A 23,824-nucleotide genomic window follows, 5' to 3' on the forward strand; every position below is an offset into this window, starting at 1 on the left:
TGTCAAATTTGGATACCCACAGAAAGGAGTTATTCCTGGTAATGCTTCTACACCTTCAGATTTCAGGCAACTGTCTGATGACAGGCTTCAAGGTCCGTACAGGGTCTGGAATTGTATCTTAAATCATGATTTTGTTGCCCCCAAACTTTCCATAGCTCTCCCTGCCGACAAGCAGTATTATGGGGTGATGTGGTTATTGTCACTTCTCCCACTTGAGGGCGCTGTCGACTTAGACAGGCACTGGACCAATTGATATTTTACAGGCTTTGTAAGCTGTATAAACACACAGTGGAAACCTGCGTTAACTAGCTCCCAGTTTCCGATTTATTCCCAGGACATAATTGAGCCTCTTTTTACCGTCTTCTTCTTTTGTTTTTACTTTTTACTTTGAAATACTTGGAGATTTATAGGAAAGTTACAAAAGTAATGCAAAATCCCATTCAGAGAACTCCAACAGACCCCTACCCAGATACCCAGGCCTACCGACTTTTAACATTTTGCCACATTTGCCCTTCCTTCTTCCTTCCTTACTTCTTTCCTTCCCTCCCCCCTCTCTCCCTCCCTCCCCTTCCTTCCCTCCCTCCCTCTCTCTCAATTTGTTGTCCATCACCCACTTGTTCAGTCTGTTTATCTATCTGTTTTCTATATATTTGAGAGGAGGTTATATACAGTATGCTCTTTGAACATTTAATGTTTCTACGTACATTTCCTAAGAACAGGGATGGGACACGATCATGCCTCTTAAAGCAGAAGCCCCATGCTGCCCTGCTCCCCATCTGGTTGTATCTGTCTGTGGGTTGTCATGACCCAGTGAGCTCCTGGCTCAGTCACGCAGAGACATTGTGGAGGGATCGTCAGTTTGCTGGTCCTCTTTGTGGTGTTTATATTCTCAGATACTGGGGTGCAGTGTGCAGGGAGGGAGGGAGGGTGGAAGATGAAAAAGTGCTCATTTCCTTTCAAACAACATCATCTCTCATGCCTTAGTTTACTTACCTACAAATTGGGAATGCTGCCTTATGAGGGTTCTATGAGAATTGCATACCTGCTTCACATAAAGAGCTTTGCATCATGCCTGGCACATAGTCAACACTCATGAAGCAGTGTGGCTGGGGTTCTCTTGTGGCTGCGTGTTGCCACCTTCTAAAAGAAAGATGCAGGCTGTAGGAAGAATGGCTCAGGCAGGACACAGAGAAGAGAACTCTCCCCTCTTGAGGCTCTTGGAGGTTTGTGAAGCTTAGAAAAGAAGTGACCCAGAACCCTCCCTGCAACCTGGCTGGTGGCCCTGGCTGAGTTTTCTCCATTTTGCCCCTTATGCCAAGTTCACTGCGAGGATGGGAGGAGGTCATGCTAAGAGGCTGGCATATAAATGAAAGACCTCTAGATTTTTCCAGAGGCCTGCTCCATGAGACCTTGGGACTAGAGCCCAATAGTGCAGTGTCCATAACCAATGAGAGAGAGCATGCATCAGGCAGGAATCCTAGTGAAAAGGTCAAAAGACCCAAGCCAAGCTAGTTTGTGCATTAAAAAGGAATTTATTGGCTTTCATAATGAGAAAGGCCAGTGGGGAGATTTGCTTCAGGTTCAGCTGGATTCGGGAATGAAGCAGTGCTTTCGAGAGTCAGTTTTTCACCGACTTTTGGCTCTGTCTTCACCATGCCATCTCCATTCTCAGGCTCTGCACAGGACATGATGGCTGACACAGCCCTAGTTCCTCTCTGGCTTACCTCTCAGGGGAAGAATCCCTGCCTCTCACCCTGCATCCCCAGCAAAATGTTATTCTATCTCATTGGCTCATTTACGTCATATATTCCCATCCCTAAACCAGGAACTGGCTTAAGCCTGAGATGCGTACCCCTTCTTAGAACCCAGGGTGGGGTTGTACCTGAACCGATGATCCGGAGGTATTGGGAGGCGAGGGGTCTTCAATTGAAATTGGGGCTGTGACTAGGAGAAAGGGGAGTAGAAGCTGGCAAGGCCAAACAAGAGTCTACACAGCTCTTATACAGTCACATATGGCATCTAGAAATTGAGCCAGCAGGTACTTTTGTTGTCTGCCCTTCTCTCCTCAACCCAGCCTTAACTCTGCTTGGAGGTGTTCTTCCGCTGTGGGAGTATGCTCAGCCTGAGCATGGGGCTGGCCTGGGGAGTGCCAGCGAGTAAACCACCCCACCCCACCACTCCCAGGAGAGACCTTCTACACAGGAGAAGCAGGCTTGGTAGGAAACTGCTCCTCTTTCTCGCTGCTCCTTGGGACTCTTCCAAGGTGTGATATGCACCATTTCTCAGAGCTCCCCACACTGTGGGACTGAGCCCCGGCTGTCCTCCACAGTACCCTTCCCATGAGCTCCTCCTCAACATCCTCCTTGCCCTGGCTCCCTCCCCACAAATAGTCTACTTGCTCCCAGTTCCTTGTCTCAGGGTCTGCTTTGGGGGGATCCAAACTAAGACAGGCCCTTGAGGACTATTATTTAAAGTGAATAAAAATGCTAGCAGGACAGGCAAGAAGTGAACAAAGGTTCAAGTGCCAAGCATTGTATGAGTGATAGCTCTTTTACTTTGCCCAATACTGCAGACAGAACATCAGATCTCCATTTACAGAGGAGAGCAGAGACCGAGAGGCTGGTCTAGGGCTATATGACCAGTGAAGGGAAGGCCTGGGACTCAGGCCTGGGTCTCCATGACTCTTCCCAGTAAATCAGATAGGAGTCTTACATATTAAAAATGTCAAAACAAACATTCTGCAAATGGTTTTTTGCAAGAAACGCATACATCCATAAGAAATTTATAAAATTTTCCCCTTCCCTTTTCTTTTCTCCATCAAAGGCCAGTTAATCTCAACCAGGGAAGAGGACAACCTACAGATGCCATTTATTTCTTTAGCTTTTCTAACAATCCTGAACTAAGCCCTAGCCCTTGGTGTCTGCAGGCCCATGCGATAAGCGATACGTCTTAACAGCCAGCCATCACACCCAGGAGAAACCAGTGCTGTTTCTTCCCTTGTCTGGGATACTGGCTTAGCTGATAACCGTGATGTTTGTTGAGCTCATCGGCATGACCCCATATTTTCCAAAGTCCTTTGCTCCTTTTTGAGATCATAGCCTGGGCTCTTGACCTGGTCAGCTGCTACCAAGCATGTGCCTCAACGCACCAGGGGGATCAACAGAGGGAGTGAGGGTGGCTTGAGTCAGTTACACTGCTCTCGTTGGATAAACAACTCCAACTCCCACCTCCTTCCTGAGGCTGAGTCACTTGGACCCATCCTCTTCTCCTGGAAAGGGCAGCACGTAGTCGATATTATTCTAGACACAGGCCCCCACCCAAACCTTCCTCCTTGCACCCTGGCCCATGAGGGCTTCCGGGATTATTGGAAAACAGCCTGGCAAAGTTTACACTACATTACACAGTCCATTTGATCATCAAGTGTTCCTTGGCTGGTTGGCCTGGGGCTGACCATCCTCAGGCTGTGAATATGTGACTCAAATGCTGTTTTACTTCCCTGCTCAGCATGATGGGTACATAATGTTTATGGAAAAGCATCTTATACATGGCATCATTCATTTATTCAACACACATCAGGGAACACCTGCACGATGGCTTGTTCTGAGGTTACAGCCATGAATAAACACTGCATCTGTCTCTCTGGACCACAGAGCTGAGTGCAAGTAAACAGACAACCGCAAGACGCTATGAAAAGAGTCATAATGGAGGTCATCCCAGGAAGGGCAGAGGGCCACAAACGCAGTTCCCTGGAGAAAGCAATAATTAAGCATATCCAAAAGGATGCGCAGGATCTCATCAAGTGAAAAGGGGAGGAGGAGAGCATTCTGGGTAACATGGGAACAAGAGAGTGAAGTAAGAGACAGCGGGGGCTCCGGCTGTGGGGAGTGTTGAGGGACCGGGCTGCAGACAGACGCACAGTGGAGACCTCGTGAGCTGAGCTGAGGAGTTTGGATTCTTTCGCCTGGGAGCACTGGAGAATACTCAAGGATTTTTAGCAGGAGAGAGGCATGACCAGATTTATGCTTTATTTGATCCCTCCCTCTGCAGGGTTGAAGCAAAAAGGTGAAGAGAGACAGATGAACTGAAATGAAATTTAATCATCCACACAATGGAATATTAGTCAGTGATACAAAGAAATGAACTACCAAGTCGTGAAAATACACGAAGGAGCCCTAAATGCATATTGCTAAGTGAGTGAAGCCAGGCTGCAAAGGCTGCCTCGCGTATGGCCCTGCCTATATGGCACAGCTGTAGAGGCAGGAAAGAGATCAGTGGTCGCCAGGTCTTCAGGGAGAGGGGAGGAAGGATGAATAGATGGAACCCAGGACATTTTTCGAGCAGTGAAATGATCGTTTTGTTCTGTCATGGTGGAGACATCACATTATGTATTGGCCTGAACCTATAAAACTGCACAACATAATGAACCCTAATGTAAACTCTGGAATTAATTAATTAACCAATTAATAATTGACTCATCAGTTGTAATAAATGTACACTGTTCTAGTTTGCTAGCTGCTGAAACGTAGCACACCAGAGATGGGTTGGTTTTTAATAAAAGGGAATTTATTTTGTTGGTTCTTCAGAGGAAAGGCAGCTAACTTTCAACTGAAGTTCTTTCTTACGTGGGAAGGCACAGGGTGATCTCTGCTGGCATTCTCTCCAAGCCTCTGGGTTCCAACAACTTTCACCGGGGTGATTTCTTTCTGCATCTCCAAAGGCCTGGGCTGAGCTGCGAGTGCTGAGATGAGGTATTCTGAGCTGCTTTGGCTGCGCTATGTTGAGTCTCTCATTTAAGCACCAGCCAATTAAGTCAAGCGTCATTCCTTGCAGCAGGCATGCCTCCTAGCTGACTGCAGATGTAATGAGCAACAGATGAGGTTCACATGCCATTGGCTCATGTCCACAGTGATAGAACTAGGCATCTTCACCTGACCAAGTTGACAAATGAATCTAACTACCACATAACTAATGCAATATGTTAATAACTGGGGGAACTGAGGCTGGGCATAAGGGAAGAAGGGGTATGTGGGAACTCTACTTTCTGCTCAGTTTTCCTGTAAACCTAAAGCTGCTCTAAAAATAAAGTCTGTTCATTTTTTTTTTTTTAATTTAGTCAAATCTAGGTGAGTGATCAGATGTGACAACACTCCATGATACTGACTTGGGCAGCTGGAGGTTGGTGGTGTCATTTCCAGATAGAAGAGTTGCGCTAGGTTAGAGTACATTCTGAGCTTACTTTTTGGACACATTAACTTTCCAGAAGTTGGTAGAACACTCTATTCCTTTATCCAGCTATTTATTGAGCACCTCCTATACACCAGACTTTGTTCTCAGCACTCACTGAAAGAGGTATCAATTAAACAACCAGGGTGTAGCCTAACTAACTTCTCATTAAGACCTCCCCACAAACTGAAAACAGGAATAAATACTTTGAGCCAACATCAGGCAAAGCTTACAGTTTATAAAATCAGCGACTAAGGGTGACCTGTATAAACTCTTCCAAAGGGCAAATAGAATAAGATTGGTTAATGGGGTGCATTGGCAAGCTTTCACGGGGATAGTACATGTTGCATTTGTGGGAAAATGTCAGTTTTAACCCCAGGGTTTTTTTGTTGTTGTTATTTTTTTGCATTTATCCTTAAGGTTATGCATTTCACAAATACAGAAGATTTTCTCTGAGAATTTCAAGAACAAGACTGTCCAAAGTGGGGAGGCAGGTGAGTTCTCGACACTAGTGGATTAAACCTCAGGGGAGTCTCCTGGTCTCTGTGGAAGGAACCAGTCATTAGGCCTGGCCACTAGTCTGTAAACTGCCATTCTTGTGCACTAACATCAAAGTTGCCCTGTCAATATTTGTCAGATGCATAATGAATGAAACCTAGCTGGGCAAACACATTTTTGCATGCTAACAATGGCCATGATAAAGTTAATCAATGGCCTTTGGATGGGAAGGCTGAACAGAAGCACCGCCAAGCACGGGGCAGCTGTCCTTCATTTCTTTGAGCTCTAATGAGGTGTAACTTGGATGTGCACATCTGTCCAAGAGGACTTTTCTGAGGTAGGATTGAGAATCAGGATAGATGCAGCTAGGGAAAGATTTGTTGAGCCTCCTGAGGACCCTGGGCAAACGAATTCCTTTAAGAAACATTTCTTGGATAAACCCGAGATCAGAGCCAGCCTCCTTTCCAGTGGGGGGGCTGGTAGATTTCTTCCCATCTGTCAGCTCTGATGAACCAGAGTGGTGAAGTATTCCAAGACCATTTCTTGGCTCTGGAGAAAGAGCGCTGGGATCGATTTGTGATATCTGCCACACATTTGCCTTTCTGAAAGTGGAAATCAACCTCCAGAGAGGGAACATGATGTGTCCACAGTTCTGCTCCAGCCCATAATCACCCTCATGGGGTAAGATTCTTTCTAACCCAGCACAGGTAGACCACCTGAACCCCAATACCAAACAATATCATGAGATTGGTGACTGACAATGACAGGAAGAGGCAATAGATACCCAAGATCACACAGTCAAATAATGGCAAAGCTGAGAAATAAGTAGATGGGCTTCTAGCCCTTTAGATCCTGTTTGGCAGGGCTCTCCTCTTGCACTGTCCCCCTCTCCCAGCTCTATACTAACCCAGGATAAACCCACCAGGGCCCTCCATGCCTCCCTGGCCTGGCCCCCTTGGATCTCCCATCTGTCCTCCTAAAAAAGTCTCTTCCTTTTTTAATCATCCAAGTCAACACAGGTTAGACTCCCACTCTGAATGCCCTTCACAACTTGCAAAGAACCTTCTTCACATTGTAATCTCATTTCACACCTACAATGTGGGATTTCTGATGATCCCACTGCCTTGTTTTAGTTTGCTAGCTACTGGAATGCAATGTACCTGAAACAGAATGGCTTTTAAAAAAAGGAGTTTATTAAGTTGCACATTTACAGTTCTAAGGCCATGAAAATGTCCAAATTTAGGCATCACCGAGAGGTTACCTTCACTCAAAAGAGGCCGATGAAGTTCAGGGTTTCTCTCTCAGCTGGAAGGACACGTGGCAAAGTCTGTTAGCTTTCTCTTCCAGCTTCTTGTTTCATGAAGCTCCCCTGGGGGCATTTTCCTTCTTCATCATCTCCAAAGGTCTCTTGCTGCATGGGTTCTAAAGCTTATTCTAAAATGGTTCCCTCTTAAAGGGCTCTAATAAGCAATCCCACCTTGAATGGGTGGAGACACATCTCCATGGAAACCATCTAATCAAAAGTTACCACCGACAATTGGGTGGGTCACATCTCCATGGAAACAATAAAAAAAAACCCACCCAGCAATACTGAATGAGTATTAAAGGACATGGCTTTTCTGGGGTTCACCGCAGATTCAAGCTGGCACACCTTCTCTCAAGGTAAGCGAGGCTCACCAGAACCCTGGTCCCTCATGGTGGGCACAGTGCCCTTTATTGAATTGCACTTTGCTTTCAGGAGGTAATAATTAGGTACTAATAGCCCAGGGGTTCTCTTTGGAGGAGAGAGGCAGTTTTGGTCCATGGGAACATCAGGCACTATCTGGAGACATTTTCAGTTGTCACATTGAGTGTAGGGTATTACTGTCCTCTAGTGATAGAGACCAGGCATACTGCCAAGCATCCAAAAAGCATAAAATAACAAATAATTATTCAACCCAAAATGTCAGAGTTTTGATGTTGAGAAACCCTTTAATAAGGAAGGCAAGATGAGCATCCGCCCTGAGGGTTCCAGCCAGTATCCCTGCTCTGTGAAACCTTTCCCAGCTTCCCAAATTATAGGGAAGCATGCTTGCCTCTGAAATCTTATAGCTGTTAATCACCAGCTCCCTTGGATGTTTATCACCTCCTCTGTTACCTTAGCTTATCCTGCTAGGAGCCAGTATGTTCCTTGGGAGGCAGGCACTATCTTACTCATCATTCTGTTCTGGAAAGATCTAGCAAAGCCTTATGCCCACTATGGCTGCTTAACGACTGTGACTGAGTGAAGGAGGACATGGGACAAGTTAATTCATCTTTGGGTAGTGGGGGGAACATGGAATCGTTTGCTCAGCTTCCGTTTCTCTCCTCAGACGTGATTCTCGAATGCCTGGGCTTCAAGTGGGAACTCCACCAGCCGCAGCTTTTTCAGTCTGAGACCTTGGCCAAACTGTACTTGACCGCACTGGTGAGGGAGAACGCAAACCCCCTGCGAGAACTGGAGAAGCTTCTGAGAGGTATCTGCTTACCAGCACCCGGCTCTGCAACCCCAGTGCCCTCTGGCTTGTGAGACCCCAGCTTGGTTCTATTTGAAACTGGGGCCACTTTGGCAGTTCAGAGCACGTTTCTACATCACACTCTGTGGATTTTTGCTGTGTGCCCTCGGCATGTGATTTAGACTCAGCTTCTTCACCTATAAAACAGGGCATCATAGTTCTTAGTCACTTTGAAGATTTGAGGAGTTAAAACGTGTGAAGTTCTAAAACAATGTGTGGCTCAAAATATGCACTCAGTAAATGTCAGTTATTCTCCCAATAAACAAGTCTTGTCCACTCAGCTAAGATGTAGAGACTCCACCTATTTCCCGGCAAATGGAAAATGGGCTGTGTTGAGCTTCTGAAGGGCTTTCTGAAAGGCATAGTTGTGACATCTGTGGCTTGTTTGGTACAAGCAATGTTGGTTGGGTTTCCCACGTGAGCATTGTTGCTTGTCTTTTCTCTTAACTCCACCCTATTCCAAAAAAGCGTTTACGTCACTTCTTTCTTTTTCTCCTTTGCTCAATCCTAACCATCCCTAGCCCCCCTTACTTGTTCTGTATCTCTTCCCTGCATGGACAACTTCTTCTTTAGGCAGCAGCAGGCAGATTGAAATTAAGGTGCCAGCATGCCAGGCAGGGTGGACTGACATTTCCAGGGTGTGACAGCAAAGCCCTATTTTTCTGGGGCCTGACTGGCTGCTGAGTCCCCAGTGGGTGTCCCTTCCTGTGTCTGGGGAGAGAACCCCACACCTGTGGGAGGCTGCCTGGCTGGGAGGCCTGTCTCAACTCTTCCCTGAGGGAGCCAGGAGCTAAGCACCAGCTGCCAATTCCTGCAGAGGCCTAAGAAGCTCAGACTTGCCGGGTTCCTTGGTCTTCCTAAGCTTTTGGCCCAGTGTCCTGAAGAGCAGACCTGGGCCTCTCACTGCTTCTCAGTCTCCCCCTTGCCCAGGGGAGAGTTCTTACTTGTGCTCGATGGTTGGCTGCAGTGATGAGACAGGGAGTGCTCTGGAAAGCCAGAGCATTTGGAAGGAAAAACAGAATCATCATCAACTTTACAGTCTTTGGGTCTGGAATGCTTTGCTAAAAAGAGATGATTTAGTCCTGTTAAAACTCAGACCCAAGACTCCCTTCTAGGGAGAAGTCAGCATGAGTGCAGAGATGAAACCCCAGCACCCTGCACTGTGACACCTCCCCAGGGCCTCCCGCCAGACCCCAGAAACTGGACTTGGCTCTGGAACGTGGTATCACCAGGATTTTCAGTGTTTACCATCACAGTCCTTCATGTATCTTTAGAAGCCAAATTTGTCTCACTTTTAAAAGGCCTGGTTATTGCCAGTATGAGCGTGTGCTTGTTCTTGAACACGTCTGTTGCCTTCCCAAAGTCAGCCGCCAGGGAAAGTCTGGCATGCTGGGCTCTGTGGAGACAAGGATACCCGCGAAGCACCCTGGGCTGCTGGATAAGCCCCCAGCTGCTCTGGTCCCCTCCACAGAAAAGTGGAGGATCGGCTGTACTTGAACAGAATGTGTTTATTCTCTAGGATGAAATCCAAGAAGGAAAAGGCACTCTTTTACTAAAACAAACTACCTTGGTTTCAGAGAAGTCACAGCCACATGTTCGAATTATTATTTTCCTGCCTGATTTTGAGGTTTTACTTGAAATGTTGAACTGTTTTCTGCTTATTTTGTTATAGCGGATAAAACTCCATCCTTCAAACAAAAGTCAGTGAGTGCTGGGCAGGCCTCAGTGGCTCATCAGGCAGAGTTCTTGCCTGCCATGCCAGAGACCCAGGTTCAATTCCCAGTGCCTGCCCATGCAAAAAAAAAGAAAAAAAGTCTCTGAGTGCTTAGTTGATGCCAAGCATTGTGCTAGGAACTCATCATCCAGGGAGAAAACTAAAGATGGGAAAGCACAATAAATAGCAGAAGAGAAAATAACACAAGCTTCCACCTCCTGCAGGCCTACTGCCTATACACATTTACTTGCCCAGTGAGGGTGACGACAGATGGGAGTGTGCAGCCAGGGGCAGTGCAGAATAGGTGCTTAGCGGGTCCTAAATAAATATTGGCCAAATGAGAGCCAGCTGCCAACAGGATGGTGAAGGCAGAATTGATAGCCACGCTTGCCTGAGAATGGATCTGTTCTTTTTGCTTTCTGCAGTCTGTGTAGTTGCAAAGGATGAAATACCTTTTGGCTCCTGACTCATGTCATTTTTCATGTGCTGGAACCTTGAGCTCATGAGGCTTGAGATTCTCGTAAGAGAATCCCTTCATTCCATTAGTTGAGCCATTCTTTTCTGAGCCCCAATATATGTAAGACCCTGGGCTGTGTTCTAGGGATAGAGCAGCAAGTAAAACATCCAGTGTGCCTGCCCTCAGGGATAGACAACACAGGATGTGAGAACAGGTGCTGGTAAGAGGAGTCTATGGAGAAAATAAAGCCAGGTGGTTTGTGGGGAGAGTGGTGTTTGGGTGGAGGTCCCTGGTAAGGGGTGGGAGTGAGCCCTGCAGCCCTCCTGGGGGAACAAACCGCAAGAAGGCAGGTTTTAGGGCATGGAGAACAGGAGAATGATGGGGAGGGCTGGGAGGCCAAGAGAGTCCTGGACCCTGGAAGGCCTTTGATTTGTGTGCCCAGGGTGACGGGAGCCACATTGCTGCATTGAAACTTGCATTTTAGAATAACCCTGGGTGGACTGGGGAGGCTGACAGTGGGTTGGCTGGCTGCTCATTTCCTTCTGGAAGTACTCAGTGGCAGTGGTCATCCATTTGGAGATCTAGGGGACAAAGTTTCAAGACTATCTGTGTGGAAGCCTCTGTCCCACAGTCATCCTTCATCAGATGTCCATTGTAGGTGTCCCAGTATGCCAGACCTGAGCCAGGAAATGCAAGTGCCGAAATGACTGAGGCCACTTCTTGCTGTCAGTCTTCTCATAGCCAAGAGAGAGAGAGAGAAATATATGTATTAAATGCAGAAATATATATATTAAATATTTAATATAAATATTAAAATGCAGCTTGTGCATCGATTTTCCAGTTTTGGACAATGTGCAATGGTTATGTTAGATATTGTCATTAGGGGAGGCTGGGTGAAGGGTAGACAGGAAACCTCTGTACTACTTTGCAACTTCTTGAGACTCATAAACCATTTCAAAATATTCTTCTAAAAATGTAACCACTTAAAAAAAAACCCAGTGTGGTACGTGCCAAGGTCAAAGTTGCAAAGGGCTGTGAGAGCCCCACACTCTATCTTGCAAAATTGACAGTGGCCCTTGCAGCCATACATTGTTATCCAATTTCCTTTACCAGCTCAATCATCCAGCAAGAGCAAAGAACAAACGCCCGTAAAGAAGATGATTATTTCTTTAAAGATCAACGACCCTGTGGTCACAAGAGTTGGTAATGTACACCTGTCTTCATATTTTGAGAAGAGCATTGAACAGCCATTTCCCCCCAGATTAAAGCAAAACCAAACCAAACCAAGCACCACAACAGACAAGTAACACTCAGTGTTCAATGCTTCCTTATTAAAAATTCCCTGATGAGTACAAAGAAAGAAGGGAAAGAAGACTGGGACAGTTTGAAAAAAATGAAAGAGGGCAGGAAGCTCCTAAAGAGAGGTGCTTATCTTTGGGAAAGAGGCATGAAGGATACAGAGGAGAGGAAGCAGGCTTCTCAGACAGAATGCAGCTGCACTGCCCAAGCTCACACACCCCCAGGGAAGCCCTCTGGCCATCCCTGCTCCCAGGCAGCACTGGACATGCCCCTCTGCTGGCTGTTAGAGGCCTCCCCTAAGATGCTCCCCTTGGGCTAACTCTCTCACCATCCCGTCTTCCCAGACACACATTTTTGTGTTAACACTAAATGTCATCTCATGTGATGCCCTGGGTTCATGACTTGCCAGGTCAGGAAATAATCCAGTTAAAGCACTGGTTAAGCCAGTTGTACTCAGGGCACATAGTAACCACAGGGCAGCACTGTTTGGAATTATCTAGAATTTGGAACAAGCTATGTCCATCCTGGTTCCTGGCAAGGCCCCTTAGTTCTCATGCTAACAAATTATCCTGGTTTTCTTGGGGGTTCTTAACCTTTATGAAGTCTCCAGTCTCTAGAAAAAGAAAAATGTACCTACCTGCACATAGCATTTTGCCATCTCATCCCTTCTCAGGCCATGGAGCCCCATATAGGAGAGAACCCCTGAAATGGCCTCTTCCTGGAGGTAAGTCCAGTGCATAGCCTGAGGACAGCCTGAAAGGAACTTCCATTAGGCAGGAGATTTGTTTCCTTTAGCTTCATCCTCAACTCCTGTGTGGAGGCTGAGAGTTCCCAAGGCTGGGGCAGCATTCAGGTCGGAGCAGGTACATTTTCTCTAATGGCACCTCTGCCCATCCAGCTTCTGGTCACTTGAGGTCACTTGAGGAGGGTGCTATAAGCAAGGGGCGACAGCCCACTTAGGAGGATTGGGTGATGGTATCACTTCCTGCTTGCAGAGGGCTGCACTGAGGCTTCTCTGTCGACTACTGCCTCCCCAGCCTTTGCCACGGCCCTGAAGAACCTCTACATGAGTGAGGTGGAGATGAACGTGGATGACGTGCTGGGGGTGCTGGCCTCTGCTCACATCCTTCAGTTCAGCACCCTGTTTCAAAAGTAAGGAGCCGTGGTCAGAGGCGGGCCCTGGGTAAGATTGGGGGTATGGAGACCCTTTTAGAGTGGATTGGCATTTGGATATGAAAACTCCCCCTTGACAAGAGTTACCTGGAGACATTGAACATGTGAAGGACTGACAGAGACACGTCAGTGTTTCCAGCTGGGCCCAAGCAGCCATTGAAAGGCAATCTAGGAGAGTTGGGGTTTAGAGGCTCCCAGTTTTCATTAAATGTCCTCTACGGAGTTAAAGGCCACCTAGGCTGTGAGCTGCAAGTTGGAGCTCAGCTACAGCAGGCCACCCCTTCCTCCACATGCCTCGGTGCTCCCAGCTGCCTGATGCAGCTCCCAGCACATGTTCTGCCTACTTCACAGGAGAGTGTTGGGGTCAGGTGATGTTGGCATGGAGGGCTTTGAGCTGGAGCCTTTGCTGCGGGCACTGTTCTCAGTGCTTTCATCCTCCCGGCAGCCCTAGAGGTGGCATGATTACTGTGCTCCACAGGGGAAGCAACTGGGACTGAGAGAGAGAAATAACTTGCCTAGGTTCACACAGCATCCAAGATTTTAACCTGCACCCCGAACCTGTACCCAGTACTATTCTGCACACCTCATTCATTTATCTAGTCATTCAAAAATGACTACTTGGGCTCCTGCAGGATGCCAGTGAGACAGTGGGGGACCAGGTGGCAAGGTCCCTGGCCTCTGAAGCTTACTGTTCAAGAGTCTCCAAGACACAGGAAATGAGTAAAGGAGGGTGAAGTGAAGGGTGGAGGAGTCCCACATGGAAAATGTTGGGTTATGTATGATTGCTTTCAAGTAAAATTAGTCTTATGATAACAAAGAACGTTTCCTAGAACACTCTTTTTTTTTAATGTATCCTGCAACATTCTGCCATTGCATTAATGCTTATGAAAAGGACAAGTGACCCAAATGGAAGGCATTAGTAGGGTTCATTTCTCTAGAATATTTTGTCCTCTCTTGGGCTTTTCATGATGACAGAGGTATCTTCTAAGTCTTTGATTTCCTGATTGCTGATGTGATTTGCTGTAGAGAAGGGATTTAGGGCAGGGATAGTCTGCCTGGCTGGTTTAAGCCCCTGAAGTCTTGGTTTCTTCATCTGATTGAAGGAAGGAGTAAAGGAATGAACATCCCAACCAAGCCAAGAGAGGAAGTCAGCTGCTTTGTCAAGGGCAGGTGCAGGCCTCTCCTGGGGATCTTGCTGGTTTCAATTCACTTCTTGTAGAGTCCATTTGTGCCAGTGCCTCCTTTCTACCTGGCCCCACCCTGGAAAGTCTCGCAGCCTCATTGGTTAGAGGCAGCAACCCTGGAAACTGAGAGACCAGGAACTCGGAGGCAGAGGGGTTGTCTGGGCCAGGATTGTACACAGAGGGGACCACAGAGGTTTGTAAAGGCCCTCCAGGCAGTGGGGAGCAGGGAAGCAAGGCAGAAAGGCTGGAGGGCGCTCAACATGCTTAGACCAGTAGAGCCGGGGAAGGCTGTGGGAGCTGCTGGCGGTGGGGCCAGGTTGTGCGGTATCTTGGGGCCAACTAGAGAATCTGACCTTGACCTGCAGGTGTTAGGGAATAAAGGTCTGGGTTCCCTTGAGATTCCTGTCACCCTTCCATTATGTGCATCACCCACTTTCAGCTCAGCATAGCCTCGTGACATCTAATATTTCCTAAAACCACCGCTTCTTTGGGGCATCTCAGAGCAGCTGTTTCCTGGTTATGCCTGGGAAGATGCTTCAGAGGGCTACTTCCTTCTTGGAGCAGGGCTTCCTGCCACCTTCCATCTCAGAACTTCTGCTGCCCTACCTTAGCCCCATCTTACTTTCAGAAGTTTAGCCCTGGCTTATCCAAGGATGAATCAAGAATGTCAGTTTCTTCCTTTTCCTTCCTCCTCCCCATGCCTTGCCTTGAATGTCAGAGCAGGAAAGACCTTAAGAAATAATGAGCCAACCCTATCATTTCACAGGTAAGCAAACCCTGGCCTGCCCAAGACCCACAGATAATTGCAGTGGGTCTGGTATTCTGGGTCATAGGCTGGGGCAGGCCCTGGCACACAGCTGGGTAGGGTCTTGCCAGGCTTTGAGACAATGATGGTGCCAGTTGGTAGCACAAGATTTGGGCTGTGTCTGTAGTGGATCAAAAATGCATCATGTCTTAGTTCACATATTGGACCAGACCTCAAAGTTCTTCTCAGCTGGGCAGCTAGCCTTTGACAATCACCCCCACAACTGCTTAGGTCTGAATTCCACATACCTGGGCTACTACTGAAACTCCCAGTTTTAGAGGAGTTGAGATGTATGCATGCAGATTCTACCAGGTGCTGCTCCTTTGACTCATGCATCAATACTTACACTGGTCTGGAGTCAAGACTGGATTCATGATTGTCATATGTGTGTGTGCACACACAAAAACACACATGTGCTGACAATCTCCTTGGTGAGCATTTAGGCTCCTCCCCCAAACTGGAACCATGGGGCTGGAAGAGCATTTGGGGGTCCATTCTTGCCATGTCCTTGCCTTCATGCAAAGTTGAACTCTCTCTGTGGACCACTGCCTAATCCTTTCTGCAAGTGGGAAGCCCCCAACCTCCCTGAGCCCAGAAGCAAATGGCCTGGGCATCCCCATGCCTGCACTGTGTCCTCTGGTTCTGAGGCATTCCAGTTCAGCCTGGCCGGTGAGTTCGACAGTGAGGTAGGGGAGCACAGAGAGGGTACCAGCCTCAGGGACACTTCTGTATTACTTCAAATCCAGCAAATTCTGTTCAGACATCTCTACAGGCAAAGCCAGTACCTGGAAGATACAGTGCCCAATAAAGTGGTGGGACTGGAACCTTCTGTACAGTTCCTTCTGCACGATGGTTTCAACCACGGCTAACTTGGCTCTTGCAGTGAGACCGTGAGCTCCACAAGGAGAGGAGCTTTGTCTGTTTTGCTCATGGTGGCAGTTACAGAACAAGCAACAAAGGCTGGCACATCATGGGCCCTTGGGGGATGTATTTATGTCTAGAGGGCTGTTTCTTGCAGTTATATGGTGGATGGAGGGAGGCAGAGGTACTAGGCAGAAGGAAGCCACTGCTTCACTCTATGTAATTGAGGGAAGGAGCAGTCAGGGAAACTTCCAAGTGGAGGCAGCACCTTAGCAGAGCCTGGGAGGATTCCAGCTGTCAAAGACACATAAGAGAAGAGGGCTTTGGGTAGAGAAGCAGCATGGCTAAGTCTGAGGAACATCAAAACTAGAGTACCCTTTGCCACGAAGACCTGAAGGTGGCTAGAGTGTGGGGGTGTATATAACAACAAAGGAAACAGAAACACACAAAGGACAGGGGCCCGGGAGGTCAGGATGCACTGCAGTCACACAGTCCTCAAAGGCCATGTGTGGAGGCTTCACTTAGTTCTGTCAGCAATGGAAAAAGCCGAAGCCTCAGAGGGGAGAGGTGCATGAGCCTTTCAACATTTTAGGCTGAGCTGTGTGAAGGATGCCGTGGTGAGGTGGGGGGGCGGGGGCTGGTGGATGCAGGGAGACCCATTGAGAGGCTGTTGCAGAGGCACAAGCTAGAGATGAGAAGAGTCTGAACTAGGCAGGGGAAATGAGAAAGGAGAGAAGGGGGCAGAGCCTAGAGACAGTGAAGGTGGAAATTAATGGGACTTGGAAATCTTAGGGACAATTGTGTTGAAGAGATGGTGGCAGTGCTCGGTATGAACTTGGCAAGATTTTCCCAAAACACAAGACATTTCCCTAGGATGGGTATGATTGCTTTCACTGTAGTAAAGAGAATCCTAGAATCCAAGGATGTAACTTGATTGTGACTACATTATTTATTTCCCAACTTGTTCTATAAAGGCTAGAATAAATAAATAAATAAAAACATATGGCCTTTCTCCGCCGGCGCTCCCGCCACCATCTAGCCCTCCTCTTCCTCTTTCTCCGCCGGCGGCGCTCCCGCCGCCATCCAGCCCTCCTCTTCCTCTTTCTCCGCCAGCGCTCCTGCCACCATCTAGCCCTCCTCTTCCTCTTTCTCCGCCGGCGGTGCTCCCGCCGCCATTCAGCCCTCCTCTTCTTCTTTCTCTGCCGGCGCTCCCACCGCCATCTAGCCTTCCTCTTCCCCCTTCTCTGCCGGCGCTCCCGCCGCCATCTAGGCCTCCTCTTCCTCTTTCTCCGCCGGCGGCGCTCCCACCGCCATTCAGCCCTCCTCTTCCTCTTTCTCCGCCAGCGCTCCCGCCACCATCTAGCCCTCCTCTTCCTCTTTCTCCGCCAGCGGCGCTCCCGCCGCCATCTTGCCCTTCTCTTTCCCCTTCTGCTCCGGCAGCGCTCGATCCGCCATCTTATCCTACCCTTCCTCCTCCTACTCCAGCGGCTCTCCAACCACCACCGTGCCCTCTTCTGACTTCACCGGCTCCTCCGCCACCGTCCTCGACAGCCTTGCCACCCTCACCTTTCCTCCTCCAGAACAGCTACTAGGGGAGTAGAAATGATACAGAACAGCTCCCAGAGCCACGACAGAGATTAAAAAGACAGCATACCCCATCCTGGAACGGCTGACTGTCTGGGAGAACCAGCTCCGGTGAGATCACCGAGGGGCGCGGGCTTTCCCGGGCGGGGCGGCAGGCGGCCGGAGTCCTTCCCTTCCTCCTTCCTGGGCCAGCTGGCAGAATTGGGCAGGCGGTCCCCTCAAGCCGCGGCGGCTGGCACCCCCACCACGCAAGGCCCCCCGGACCAACTGAGAGAATTGGATCGGAAATCCCCAGACTGCAGAGAACGGTGACCAGGGGGGTCCCTTCCAAACACGTGACTCCCCAGTTCGGCTGGGAAGGGTGCACTCTCCCGGGTTGCGGCAGCTGGCGCCCTCCCGCCACGCTTGGCGCCCCGGGCCGACTAGGAAATTCAGACGGGCGCTCTCCCGGGCTGCGGCGGCCGGCGACCCTCCCCGCGTTCGGACCCCCGGGCCGGCTGGCACTCTTCCAAGCCACTTTGGCTGGCAAACCTCCCCCATGGCGAGAGTTTTCCAAAGTTAAAGGACCCACAGCACCTTTTACTGGTGGGACCCGCAGACAAACGTATGCCATGAACGCCAACTACTGGGCAGGATAAGAAAAACAGAACACAGAGATTTCACAGAAAAATTTTCCAAACTGTTGAATCCAAAACCCAGGGAAATCTGACTAAATACCCAGATGCCAGCAGAAGATAATGGATCATGCTCAGAAAATTGAAAATATGGCCCAGTCAAAGGAACAAACCAATAGTTCAAATGAGATACAGAAGCTGAGACAACTAATGCTGAATATACGAACAGAAATGGAAAACCTCTTCAAAAACGAAATCGATAAATTGAGGGAGGACATGAAGAAGACATGGGCTGAACAAAAAGAAGAAATAGAAAAACTGAAAAATCAAATCACAGAGCTTATGAAGTGAAGGATAAAGTAGAAAAGATGGAAAAAACAATGGATACCTATAATGATAGATTTAAAGAGACAGAAGATAGAATTAGTGATTTGGAGGATGGAACATCTGAATTCAAAAAAGAAACAGAAACTATCGGGAAAAGAATGGAAAAATTTGAACAAGGTATCAGGGAACTCAAGGACAATATGAACCGCACAAATATATGTGCTGTGGGTGTCCCAGAAGGAGAAGAGAAGGGAAAAGGAGGAGAAAAACTAATGGAAGAAATTATCACTGAAAACTTCCCAACTCTTATGAAAGACCTAAAATTACAGATCCAAGAAGTGCAGCGCACCCCAAAGAGATTAGACCCAAATAGGCATTCTCCAAGACACTTACTAGTTAGAATGTCAGAGGTCAAAGAGAAAGAGAGGATCTTGAAAGCAGAAGAGAAAAACAATCCATCACATACAAGGGAAACCCAATAAGACTATGTGTAGATTTCTCAGCAGAAACCATGGAGGCTAGAAGACAGTGGGATGATATATTTAAATTACTAAAAGAGAAAAACTGCCAACCAAGACTCCTATATCCAGCAAAATTGTCCTTCAAAAATGAGGGAGAAATTAAAACATTTATAGACAAAAAGTCACTGAGAGAATTTGTGACCAAGAGACCAGCTCTGCAAGAAATACTAAAGGGAGCACTAGAGTCAGATATGAAAAGACAGAAGAGAGAGGTATGGAGAAGAGTGTAGAAAGAAGAAAAATCAGATATGATATATATAATACAAAAGGCAAAATGTTAGAGGAAAATATTATCCAAACAGTAATAACACTAAATGTTAATGGACTGAATTCCCCAATCAAAAGACATAGACTGGCAGAATGGATTAAAAAACAGGATCCTTCTATATGCTGTCTACAGGAAACACATCTTAGACCCAAAGATAAACATAGGTTGAAAGTGAAAGGTTGGGAAAAGATATTTCATGCAAATAACAACCAGAAAAGAGCAGAAGTGGCTATACTAATATCCAACAAATTAGACTTCAAATGTAAAACAGTTAAAAGAGACAAAGAAGGACACTACATATTAATAAAAGGAACAATTCAACAAGAAGACATAACAATCATAAATATTTACGCACCGAACCAGAATGCCCCAAAATACGTAAGGAATACACTGCAAACACTGAAAAGGGAAATAGACACATATACCATAATAGTTGGAGACTTCAATTCACCACTCTCATCAATGGACAGAACATCTAGACAGAGGATCAATAAAGAAATAGAGAATCTGAATATTACTATAAATGAGCTAGACTTAACAGACATTTATAGGACATTACATCCCACAACAGCAGGATACACCTTTTTCTCAAGTGCTCATGGATCATTCTCAAAGATAGACCATATGCTGGGTCACAAAGCAAGTCTTAACAAATTTAAAAAGATTGAAATCATACACAACACTTTCTCGGATCATAAAGGAATGAAGTTGGAAATCAATAATAGGCGGAGTGCCAGAAAATTCACAAATACATGGAGGCTCAACAACACACTCTTAAACAACGAGTGGGTCAAAGAAGAAATTGCAAGAGAAATTAGCAAATACCTCGAGGCGAATGAAAATGAAAACACAACATATCAAAACTTATGGGATGCAGCAAAGGCAGTGCTAAGAGGGAAATTTATTGCCCTAAATGCCTATATCAGAAAAGAAGAAAAGGCAAAAATGCAGGAATTAACTGTCCACTTGGAAGAACTGGAGAAAGAACAGCAAACTAATCCCAAAGCAAGCAAAAGGAAAGAAATAACAAAGATCAGAGCAGAAATAAATGAAATTGAAAACAATAGAGAAAATCAATAAGACCAGAAGTTGGTTCTATGAGAAAATCAATAAGATTGATGGGCCCTTAGCAAGATTGACAAAAAGAAGAAGAGAGAGGATGCAAATAAATAAGATCAGAAATGGAAGAGGAGACATAACCACTGACCTCACAGAAATAAAGGAGGTAATAACAGGATACTATGAACAACTTTACGCTAATAAATACAACAATTTAGAGGAAATGGACGGGTTCCTGGAAAGACATGAGCAACCAACTTTGACTCAAGAAGACATAGATGACCTCAACAAACCAATCACAAGTAAAGAAATTGAATTAGTCGTTCAAAAGCTTCCTAAAAAGAAAAGTCCAGGACCAGACGGCTTCACATGTGAATTCTACCAAACATTCCAGAAAGAATTAGTACCAACTCTCCTCAAACTCTTCAAAAAAAATCGAAGTGGAGGGAAAACTACCTAATTCATTCTATGAAGCCAACATCACCCTCATACCAAAACCAGGCAAAGATATCACAAAAAAAGAAAACTACAGACCAATCTCTCTAATGAATATAGATGCAAAAATCCTCAATAAAATTCTAGCAAATCGTATCCAACAACACATTAAAAGAATTATACATCATGACCAAGTAGGATTCATCCCAGGTATGCAAGGGCGGTTCAACAGAAGAAAATCAATTAATGTAATACACCATATCAACAAATCAAAGCAGAAAAATCACATGATCATCTCAATTGATGCAGAGAAGGCATTTGACAAGATTCAACATCCTTTCCTGTTGAAAACACTTCAAAAGATAGGAATACAAGGGAACTTCCTTAAAATGATAGAGGGAATATATGAAAAACCCACAGCTAATATCATCCTCCATGGGGAAAAACTGAAAACTTTCCCCCTAAGACAGGAACAAGACAAGGATGTCCGCTATCACCACTATTATTCAACATCGTGTTGGAGGTTCTAGCCAGAGCAATTAGACAAGAAAAAGAAATACAAGGCATCAAAATTGGAAAGGAGAAGTAAAACTATCACTGTTTGCAGACGATATGATACTATACGTCGAAAACCCAGAAAAATCCACAACAAAACTACTAGAGCTAATAAATGAGTACAGCAAAGTAGCAGGTTACAAGATCAACATTCAAAAATCTGTAGCATTTCTATACACTAGCAATGAACAAGCTGAGGGGGAAATCAAGAAACGAATCCCATTTACAATCGCAACTAAAAGAATAAAATACCTAGGAATAAATTTAACTAAAGAGACAAAAAACCTATATAAAGAAAACTACAAAAAACTGCTAAAAGAAATCACAGAAGACCTAAATAGATGGAAGGGCATACCGTGTTCATGGATTGGAAGACTAAATATAGTTAAGATGTCAATCCTACCTAAATTGATTTGCAGATTCAATGCAATACCAATAAAAATCCCAACAACTTATTTTTCAGAAATAGAAAAACCAATAAGCAAATTTATCTGGAAGGGCAGGGTGCCCCGAATTGCTAAAAACATCTTGAGGAAAAAAAACAAAGCTGGAGGTCTCGCGCTGCCTGACTTTAAGGCATATTATGAAGCCACAGTGGTCAAAACAGCATGGTATTGGCATAAAGATAGATATATCAACCAATGGAATCGAATAGAGTGCTCAGATATAGACCCTCTCATCTATGGACATTTGATCTTTGATAAGGCAGTCAAGCCAACTCACCTGGGACAGAACAGTCTCTTCAATAAATGGTGCCTAGAGAACTGGATATCCATATACAAAAGAATGAAAGAGGACCCATATCTCACACCCTATACAAAAGTAAACTCAAAATGGATTAAAGATCTAAACATTAGGTCTAAGACCATAAAACAGTTAGAGGAAAATGTAGGGAGATATCTTATGAAACTTACAATGGAGGCGGTTTTATGGACCTTAAACCTAAAGCAAGAGCACTGAAGAAGGAAATAAATAGATGAGAGCTCCTCAAAATTAAACACTTCTGTGCATCAAAGAACTTCATCAAGAAAGTAGAAAGACAGCCTACACAATGGGAGACAATATTTGGAAATGACATATCAGATAAAGGTCTAGTATCCAGAATTTATAAAGAGATTGTTCAACTCAACAACAAAAAGACAGCCAACCCAATTACAAAATAGGAAAAAGACTTGAACAGACACCTATCAGAAGAGGAAATATAAATGGCCAAGAGGGACATGAAGAGATGCTCAATGTCCCTGGCCATTAGAGAAATGCAAATCAAAACCACAATGAGATATCATCTCACACCCACCAGAATGGCCATTATCAACAAAACAGAAAATGACAAGTGCTGGAGAGGATGCGGTGAAAGAGGCACACTTATCCACTGTTGGTGGGAATGTCAAATGGTGCAACCACTGTGGAAGGCAGTTTGGCGGTTCCTCAGAAAGCTGAATATAGAATTACCATACGACCCAGCAATACCGTTGCTAGGTATCTACTCAAAGGACTTAAGGGCAAAGACACAAACGGAGATTTGCACACCAATGTTTATAGCAGCGTTATTTACAATTGCAAAGAGATGGAAACAGCCAAAATGTCCATCAACAGACGAGTGGCTAAACAAACTGTGGTATATACATACGACGGAATATTATGCAGCTTTAAGGCAGGATAAACTTATGAAGCATGTAATAACATGGATGGACCTAGAGAACATTATGCTGAGTGAGTCTAGCCAAAAACTAAAGGGCAAATACTGTATGGTCCCACTGATGTGAACCGACATTCGAGAATAAACTTGGAATATGTCATTGGTAACAGAGTCCAGCAGGAGTTAGAAACAGGGTAAGATAATGGGTAATTGGAGCTGAAGGGATACAGACTGTGCAACAGGACTAGATACAAAAACTCAAAAATGGACAGCACAATAATACCTAATTGTAAAGTAATCATGTTAAAACACTGAATGAAGCTGCATCTGAGCTATAGGTTTTTGTTTTTGTTTTTTGTTTTTTGTTTTTTTACTATTATTATTACTTTTAATTTTTTTTCTCTATATTAACATTCTATATGTTTTTCTGTTGTGTTGCTAGTCTTCTAAACCGATGCAAATGTACTAAGAAACGATGATCATGCATCTATGTGATGATGTTAAGAATTAGTGAATGCATATGTAGAATGGTATGATTTCTAAATGTTGGGTTAATTTCTTTTTTTCCGTTAATTAATAAAGAAAATAAAATAAAAATAAAATAAAAAAGAATTACTGATTGCATATGTAGAATGGTATGATTTCTAAATGTTGGGTTAATTTCTTTTTTTCCATTAATTAATAAAAAAAATATATATATATATGGCGGGCAGGCCTCAGTGGCTCAACAGGCAGATTTCTCACCTGCCATGCTGGAGACCCATGTTCGTTTCCTGGTACTACATAAAATAAAAACATATTGCACTAAATTGATTTTTAAAAGGGAGAGAGAAACGATGGAGAGGGAGAATTACATATCACAACAACCTACAACTCTTGCCATAAGTAGGCCACACGTTCGGCTCTGAGCTTCCTAGCAGTCTTAAAAAAAAAAGGGAACCTGATAGCAACATTAGAGAAAAGCAAATAAATCACTTGGGAGAAGTACAGGTATACTTGGTGCTAAAATCTTGGGTCACATCATTGAATGACACCAGATGGCATAATGATTAATGTCCCCAACAATGGAGAACA

The 23,824-nt window shown here is 45.5% G+C and overlaps 1 protein-coding gene across 7 annotated transcripts in view; it reads left to right on the plus strand.

The window, feature by feature from the left end:
* The window catches only part of BTBD16 (BTB domain containing 16), a 76,613-nt gene that overhangs the window by 15,125 nt on the left and 37,664 nt on the right, over positions 1-23,824 (plus strand). For 5 of the 7 annotated variants that reach the window (XM_077126291.1, XM_077126285.1, XM_077126287.1 and 2 more), the window contains exons 4-7: positions 5,644-5,717; positions 8,073-8,216; positions 11,540-11,629; positions 12,721-12,877. In XM_077126291.1, the coding sequence (XP_076982406.1) occupies positions 5,644-5,717; positions 8,073-8,216; positions 11,540-11,629; positions 12,721-12,877 (465 nt within the window). The remainder of the gene's footprint in view (positions 1-5,643; positions 5,718-8,072; positions 8,217-11,539; positions 11,630-12,720; positions 12,878-23,824) is intronic. The other 2 variants (XM_077126289.1, XM_077126290.1) reach the window with 1 other exon arrangement.

This window comes from Tamandua tetradactyla, chromosome 13 (genome assembly GCF_023851605.1).
Source record: "Tamandua tetradactyla isolate mTamTet1 chromosome 13, mTamTet1.pri, whole genome shotgun sequence".
In the NCBI taxonomy this organism is placed as follows: domain Eukaryota; kingdom Metazoa; phylum Chordata; class Mammalia; order Pilosa; family Myrmecophagidae; genus Tamandua; species Tamandua tetradactyla.